Here is a 7942-nt window from a genome sequence, read left to right as displayed (position 1 = left end):
CCCCCCCTCCCCCCACACACACACAAGAAAAAAAAAGAACTCTCAGCAATCCAAATTTCAAATGTTCAAACTCTACCAGGTCGTTGATGACATCCACAGAATTTGAGTTACAGCATCCCAGAATCTAGCTTGCCTGATAAATAACTAAGACTAACTCCTAGTGAATGCTTTACACCTAGTCATTAAAAGAGCTCGAGCACAATCAGGTAGCGATAATAGAAACTAAATTGATCTATTATTCAAATGAAGACGTCAATAGTCAAAATGAATTCAAACATGCGCAGGAGGAGAACGATCACAGAAACCGTAGAGATACTTAATATGCTTTGCTTTCATTGAAGCAAAAACTATATGGAAATGCGTACCTCACAGAAACCCTGGATTACAGAGAAGGATGTAGAAGCCAAGAGAACGATGGGGAAATTGAATTTCGACTCAAAACTTTTTGTCTCTGTAAATAAAATTAGCAGTGATAGCTGGTTCGCCTGAAGCTACAAAAGTTTCTAAAAAGAAGTCGGAGGTTGAAGACGAATCCCAGCCGTTGATTCCAATCGCACTGGCTCAGCCAGTTGCCCGAATCAAAAACTACCAATAATCCCCCTATTTTCTTAATAAACATATGAAACCTACTCGCCTTTTCGAGTCTCCTCCATTCACAGAGCGCAACGTGTCCAATTAAGTCAGCTCTAATTGCTTTAAGCATGCAGGTTTACTAAAATACCCCTGGCTTAAAAGTGCGTGTGGACGTGGATAGGGACCACAAGTCACGCACGTGTTGGCACGTGGAACAGATCGGACTTGTACGGCGGAGAGAGAGAATACCGGGAAAAAAAGGAGGAAAGATGAAGAAGTCTCTAGTGAAGTGCACGTCCATCGTAGGTTTGACCTGGTTGAACTTTCCCGCATTTGGGGGATTGGTGCGAACCGGATTCGATTATTTTTTAAAATTTCCCGCAATTGGGGGATAGGTGCGAACCGGGTTCGATTATTTTTTAAACCTTCCCGCGGCGGTGACTCGCGTAAACATTCGGTTCGATGCATGAAATAAGCTAAGTTGCGCGCCACTTATATTTTTAATAAATAAAAATATTTGCAATCTTTCCCTCCTGTTCCGCGCGGTTCGGAGAAACGGGACAAGGACTTGGAGAGAATTGAATCAAACCGAGGCTTATTCTGATCTCAATCGTCATCTTCGACCGTCGATCAAGAACAACTACTCTTATCTTCGTTCTCTGTAGCGGAGCCCTAGTTGCCATCGTCTATAAGGTGCGACGCTTCTTTCCTTATCGCTGCTGCTCCATTCTTTCTTATTATTTCCTGGAAGCGAACTATTTTCAGTTTGTAGTGGTTGCGTCGATGATTGTTTGATTTCTTGTTCAATTGTCAATTCACAAGTATCTGCGGCATCGATTAAAACTAGTTTACTCTCGGTTTGCTTGATTGTTCTAGTAGTTGCATCAGTGAGATTGCCTGGTTTATTTTGTTCAAATACAAATGATAGTGTCTGCAGCGTCGAGCAAGGCTAGTTTACTCTCAGCTTGTTTGACTTTGAGGTAAACTGGAGAGACGAAGATATAGAGCTTCCTAATTCGCTTTGTGAAGCAATATTTCTTACTATGTTTATTAAGTCGAAACTAGAACTTTAGTCTAGAAGTTGTTGCTGAAGCCTGATGATCTTGTGCAAACGATGAATGTGATGTTTCCGGCTCTCTTCCCACTTTTGTATTCGTAAAATTTTTCATTCTCTTTGTACTATACTCACTTTTCCTTCAAAAGAGTTTGGCGTTTTGCATGGCTCTTGCTCTAGTAGCTTGATTCTCTTGGTATTTTTGTAGTCCAGAAGATTAGGATTTATCTATGTGTTCTTGTAGGTTACTTGCAGATTTTTCTGCACGACAAACGCTTGATAGCTTGCAACCATGCATTTTATAGTTGTTAGTTTGGCACTCAACAAGGATTGTCAAATTGTTGATGCACGGAGGCCTGAATCTGAACGTTGCTTCTGTACCTTAATCTTGAATTGCTACGAACCGCAGTATGAGAAAGTAAAACTTTCTGTTATTTTTTAAGTTTCTTTGGGCCAGATTGGTGAGAGTTTGAATTCGGTTTCAAATGCGAATGGTTCTCTTAGGATAGAAAATGCTAGTGTTTATCTATGAAGTTTACATGCTGTCATTTCTAGGCAAAACTTGTAGACGGATAGTTTCAGTCAATGGAAACGGAACGGAGACAATTGACAGTTTGTACTGTAATGGCTCACTTGGCATGTTTGCGTTGGTTTCAGTTTATATTCATCCAACCTGAGTTCATGACATGATGTCAGGCACCGGGGAAAGATATCTCCAAGATGATGCCGATGAAGCAGCTGATGAAAATGGCAAGCAGTCCAGCGCACAAGAGTGGACGGTAGCTATCGCTGCAAAAGGTGAGGAAGGAGTCATGACTGGTTCATCAAACGCAATCCATTGCTCTATTGTCATGAGCATTGGGAAGATTTGCAGGTGCTCTTTTTAGTATCCAAAGAGAGTTAACAAAGCATATATTGTAAAGGGCCTCTGTGAAAAGTCAGGAAGGATGGGTGTTTGACGACCTGACTTTTTCGAAGGTCGGTGGGACATGGGGGCCTCACCTCATGCATCCGTTTAAAGTAGAGGAAGTATATACAGAATTAGCAAAAGTTGAGGTGAGTGATATAAACATTTTATTGGCTGCTTATTCGCTTATCATGTTGGATAACAGAGTCAAGAATGCTCTCTGAGTTGCCGCCCAAAATGCCCAAGTAGTAGCCTTCTTAGAGAATGTCCAATTAAAAACAACAATGATCATAGAATCATTCAAAATAAAAAACGCTAATTCAGCTTAAGCAAACAGATTTATAGTTTTCCACAGGCCGATTGGACTTTGGACCATTGAAATCATAAAACCCTGATTGCCGAAGCCCAGTCTCGGATCCAGACTCTTTGTTTTGTTTCAACTCATCTAGTTTAGATGACATCTTTTGTATTGGGAATTGATTTATTCAGCCAAGTTTGAACAAATAATAACCATCTTCAGTAGACCCTTCTAGCACTAGTTTATCATTTTATTGTTTATTATTTTATGAAACAAATAACAACCATCTTTGAATGAATTGTTTTATGTGTATTATTGACTTTGATTCTTCTCATTCAGAGTAGGTCAACCAATTTATTTGAAGATTCTGATCGTTGAATTTCTTAAACTGGAGTTGCTAGTTCAACTGCAACCGCCTGATCGGAGGTGTCCCCTTGTTGCAAGTAATCATACAGCCAAGAATTTACAGATGCATAATAGCAATTGAAGTATTGAAGAGTACAGTATGTAAACATTAGACGGCATGTTATATTTAATATTATTTTGACAATTTTATTTATGTTTGAAATGATAGCTATTCTTGTAGTTGTAAACATGTGAAAAGTTCATTTCTTGTTTGATTGATTGGAAAAGGAGACGAAAAAACGAAGTTAATTGGGTTCTGAATTTTCTTCCTCTTTGGGATTTGATAATTGGCCCCTGCAAAATGGACTATTGCTGTATGATAACTTGAGCAACCAAAGAAAGAAGATCCTTCGCCTGAGAGACTTGTAACCCGAGCCATCTCTCGTTATGAACAATTGGGCGTCTCTCATGTATCTCAAGCCGCCATGGTAGGTGGCCTTTGATTCTTGCACCTTCAAATTATGACTCGGTAAGCCTCTATCATTGTCGACCATTTTCACTTTCTTAAGTAAACTTTTTATTTAATTAATATATAATATATATACTTTTTTTTTTCTTCCTTCTTTCATCGTTTTTTTATTTTCTTTCGAGTTGTTGATCAAGTTCATCCCATCGTTTCATCCTACTTTGTCTCTCTAATTTGAGAAGAGCTTCAATGGCGGAACATCACCCTTCGGATATTCAAATCATGGTCAATTCCCGGCAAGGTACTGCAATACATCCTGTAGAGGTGGATGCCCAGTCGTTGCAAGCGTCGGGTTCAATTGCTTACAGGGAAGTCAAGCAATTCAAGAAATGGATCTCTTGGTTAATTCCGTCATTTGTTATAGCCAATATTATTATGTTCATTATCACCATGTATGTTAATAATTGCCCTAAGAATTCAGTCACTTGTATTGCTCGATTCTTGGGTAGATTCTCTTTCCAGCCCCTAAAAGAAAATCCTCTGCTTGGACCTTCATCTTTAACGTAAGTTGGTTTCACTGCATTCTCATATTTTTTTTCTTCCGGAATTCTGTTTGTGTCAATTACATCTTGAATTTTTCGTCGTTCAAGTGAACTATGCATTGTCCACTGAACCAATTATTGCTTGTGTTTCAGGCTACGGAGTATGGGTGCATTAGAAGTTAATAAAGTGGTTCATGGAGACCAACTGTGGCGTCTCGTCACGTGTAATTGGTTACATGCCGGTGTTTTTCATTTATTGGCGAATATGTTGAGTCTCTTAGTCATTGGGATTCGTCTTGAACAAGAATTTGGATTTAGTACGTGCCTTTGATCATTCTTTCCTTTTCTTTTCTGGTGTTGATAGTAGAATTATTCCCTGAAATGCCAATTTAAGAGGCGACCTCTGATTGTTGGCCACTTTATTAAGAGTTCTGTTTGTTGTTTTCCTAGACATGGATTATTCTATGTTTATATATAGTGGATTCACTGGCCTTCCACCCTTAATCAACTCTTTTGTGAATGTCTTACAGTACGGATTGGCTTGCTATATGTTATATCTGGATTTGGTGGGAGTCTGTTGTCTGCTCTGTTCATCCAGTCAAACATCTCTGTCGGGGCTTCTGGTGCCTTGTTTGGGTTGCTCGGAGGAATGCTTTCTGAACTCATCACTAACTGGACGATATATTCTAATAAGGTACTCTTCAAGACGCATTTGTATTGAAATTTGCTGGTGAATCCTGACACTTATTTTGGTTGCATTTTCTGGTCTCTTTGCCCCTTCAGGTACCAGCTCTTCTTACTCTGTTGGTCATTATAGCGATCAACTTGGCAGTAGGAATTCTTCCTCATGTTGATAATTTTGCTCATATTGGAGGATTTATTTCTGGATTTCTTCTGGGGTTTGTATTTCTCATTCGCCCGCAGTTTGGATGGGTTAGCCGAAGATATACTTCTATAACAAATTCTTCCATCCCCGTCGAACATAAATTCAAGACATATCAATGCGTATTATGGATCATTTCGGTAATACTTCTGATTGCCGGGTAAGCAATTCACTCTATATTTGTGCTGCCTTTATCCAATTGTATTGAGAGAGCATACAAATTTAGAANTCCCTTTTGAATCCATGATTGATATCATTATGCCGAAAAAAGAAGCACAGGTATTCAGGTGATCGCGGAAATATGAATGATTCTTATCCTATCAAGGAAATCTCATTTTGCAATATTAGTAAAGAGAGAAATGGGCGAGAACAATTTATTCTTCCTCATTTAAATTTTTGACACCTAAATGGCATGGTAGGGAGTATTGCTAATGGACTTCCATTTTATGTTGAAGTAAAATCTCGACTGCCCATGTGAAACCATTATCTTTTTTTTTTTTTTTTTTTTTTTTTTTTTTATATTTTTATTTTTTAACCCAAGATATCTCAAGAAACCATGAACTTGATGTCAAAATATGCTTATAAAATCTTGTTTTGATGGTTAAACAATATTTCATCGTCCCTTGGAACTTCTTTAGTTACAAAAAAACGACAATAATCTTCAGAAAGATACATATTTTCGCAATTAGGGCAGGAATGATCTTGGAAAAGTTGTTAGTTTACTCCACGCTGTTTGTCGATTTTGTTTACCTAGTAACTACACTGCAATTCTGAAATGTTAAGTAATTGGCTGTCTACTAGAGGAAATGCACCTTTACTCTATGATCTGAATACTTAATTCCTTCTAATGTCTTAGAACTGGACTCATGAAATGAGACCAAAGTCATTGCATAGTTAAATCTTCATGTTTCAGAAAGATTAGTTTGATGAAGTTAGAATGTGTATAATAAAACTTCAGGTTCAATGTTGGTTGTAGATGTTTACTTCCAGGTTTCTTATTGATAGTAGAAGTAAAAGATTCTCTCTTTCAAAGAAGTGAAGTGATTGAGATTATACCCATCTTGTTGACCTATTTTGGCAAGATGATGTAATTTTGAAACTGATCTATTACGTTATTTTCCAGGTTCACCGTTGGCCTGGTTTTACTTCGTCGAGGATTTGATGCAAACCGTCATTGCTCTTGGTGCCATTATTTGTCTTGCGTTCCTACTTCCAAATGGAGCTGTAATTCAGAACCTACATACTGTTTGGTAATCTTTCCTTCTGCATTCTCATTTCTCCTTGGTTTTTCCTTACAACAGAGGATTTTCTAAAACATTTCATACATCACCCTAATTAACAATTATTTAAGGCCTATTTTATAGTCATTTTGTTCCCTAAAAAAAAAAAAAAAAAAAAAAAAAAAAAAAAAAAAAAAAANAAAAAAAAAAAAAAAAAAAAAAAAAAAAAAAAAAAAAAAAAAAAAAAAAAAAAAAAAAAAAACTAGTTTTCTCATAGATTCTTTACTTAATAATCTAGTTATTAATCGGGATTTTAAGAGCCCTAAAACAAAGATTTTCAAGATTTATTTTTATTTTTGAACTTTAGTTAGGAATTCGAGTATATTTAGCAAGGTGGAAAAAAAAAAGAAATCACAAGTGGGTTTTAACTTTCAAAAACATAAAACTATAAATTATTATCAAATAGCCATGGCCATTCCAAAATTATGTCAGGTGCTTGAATTTATATGAAGATAATTTTAAATATTGATAACAGTGGGCAAGTCTAAGACATTATGTTGGTACAAATCTGCAAAAAGATACTTTTGAATTTATTGATATAAATCTATATATTTTGATATTAGTTGGTTCATTGGTTCTATATAAAAACTAAGAATACAACTTATAAATTGACTTTTTTTTTCATTAATAAAAATAAAAATATAATTGCCAAAAAAAATTAATTTAACATAATAATATGATTTTAAGCTATAAAGTGAGAGGTTTCATAAAGTATTTAATTAATACATATATATATATATACCAATTTTATTTTTTAATTAAGAAAACCACTAAATTAAACTTTGAGGGGCTTTTGAAATTTGAGAATTAAATAGTAAATAACTGGTTTTACTAGCTCGATTCTGTTGACATGCGGAAATTCACGTATCTTTGTATGAGATAAAAACTCAAACTCTAAGAAATCATAAAAGTAATATATATTTAGTTTTGATTATTGAATTGATTCTGAAATGAAATTTTAGGTTTATACCAACTCCTTTTATCTAACCTTTTTCCAAATTTCCATCTTTGGTTTTCAGTCACATCAGGTAGGCAACCAGTTGAATCTGACGTGCTCGAGCAACGGCAAATCCGGGACGTATATTCTCCCAAATGCGTCAAACTCTGAGATACAAGGTTTGTGTTCTGGGCTTTGTAACTGATTGAATGTAAACCCAGACCCCTTCAGGAAAATCATCATCCCCTTGGACCACATGTTTCATCCTGCAAATACGCCTCTCTTCTTTCTGTATATGCTGTTTTTTCCCCTCCACAGCCGTGTGTGAAGTCATTTCATCAGGTTTCATGAATCCAGCTTCAAACACACATTTTAGTCATCAGGGCTCGGAACTGAATGAAAAATGGCTTTGCCGCATGTTATTGCAATTTTTTTTTAATAATATGCATATATTTTAATTAATTGAATTAGACTTAAATCGGTAATATTAATACCTTTAATTAGATGTTTTGATTTATAAATAAAAAGAGAGAAGGAAATAAAAATAAAGAATCTCCAACCGGATTTTGTTTCTTGGCCCTATCGTTACTTCCAATGGGAGTTCTTAAAGTGGGGGTGGGGACTTTTAAAACCAAACATCCCCCCCCCCCCCCCCCC

The 7942-nt window shown here is 36.2% G+C and overlaps 2 protein-coding genes across 7 annotated transcripts in view; one reads left to right on the top strand and one right to left on the bottom strand.

Moving 5' to 3' along the window:
• The window catches only part of LOC111441882 (scarecrow-like protein 9), a 4088-nt gene extending 3524 nt beyond the window's left edge, over positions 1–564 (bottom strand). Inside the window, exons 1-2 of one of the 2 annotated variants that reach the window (XM_023079065.1) lie at positions 366–564; positions 1–175 (exon numbers count right to left, since the gene is read on the bottom strand). The exon at positions 1–175 is cut by the window's left edge and continues 1 nt beyond it. The gene's annotated coding sequence lies outside the window, so the exon portion shown is untranslated. The remainder of the gene's footprint in view (positions 176–365) is intronic. The other variant, XM_023079066.1, reaches the window with a different exon arrangement.
• A 539-nt stretch (positions 565–1103) lies between these two features.
• Positions 1104–7709, top strand: LOC111441887 (RHOMBOID-like protein 1). Of its 5 annotated transcripts, none has more exons than XM_023079080.1 (10): positions 1104–1266; positions 2285–2425; positions 2551–2683; positions 3172–3706; positions 3886–4206; positions 4339–4502; positions 4716–4879; positions 4969–5228; positions 6192–6318; positions 7368–7709. In XM_023079080.1, exons 4-10 carry the CDS (start codon positions 3699–3701, stop codon positions 7488–7490), a joined length of 1167 nt encoding a protein of 388 aa, XP_022934848.1. In that variant the 5' UTR covers positions 1104–1266; positions 2285–2425; positions 2551–2683; positions 3172–3698; the 3' UTR covers positions 7491–7709. The 5 variants fall into 5 exon arrangements, with proteins under 5 accessions (XP_022934848.1, XP_022934847.1, XP_022934846.1 ...); XM_023079079.1 differs by adding an exon at positions 1453–1553 and having other exon boundaries at positions 2285–2683; XM_023079078.1 differs by having other exon boundaries at positions 2285–2683; positions 3177–3706.
• The last annotated feature ends 233 nt before the right edge of the window (positions 7710–7942 follow it).

The sequence above is a fragment of the Cucurbita moschata genome, unplaced genomic scaffold (assembly GCF_002738365.1).
Source record: "Cucurbita moschata cultivar Rifu unplaced genomic scaffold, Cmos_1.0 Cmo_Scf00004, whole genome shotgun sequence".
Lineage (NCBI taxonomy): Eukaryota > Viridiplantae > Streptophyta > Magnoliopsida > Cucurbitales > Cucurbitaceae > Cucurbita > Cucurbita moschata.
This window is presented reverse-complemented; position numbering and strand designations above follow the sequence as displayed.

Coding starts and splice junctions, on each gene's coding strand:
- LOC111441887 (XM_023079080.1), top strand. Junction 5,229..6,191: donor GTAATACTTCTGATTGCCGG/GTAAGCAATTCA, acceptor GTTATTTTCCAG/GTTCACCGTTGGCCTGGTTT. Junction 6,319..7,367: donor CAGAACCTACATACTGTTTG/GTAATCTTTCCT, acceptor TTTGGTTTTCAG/TCACATCAGGTAGGCAACCA.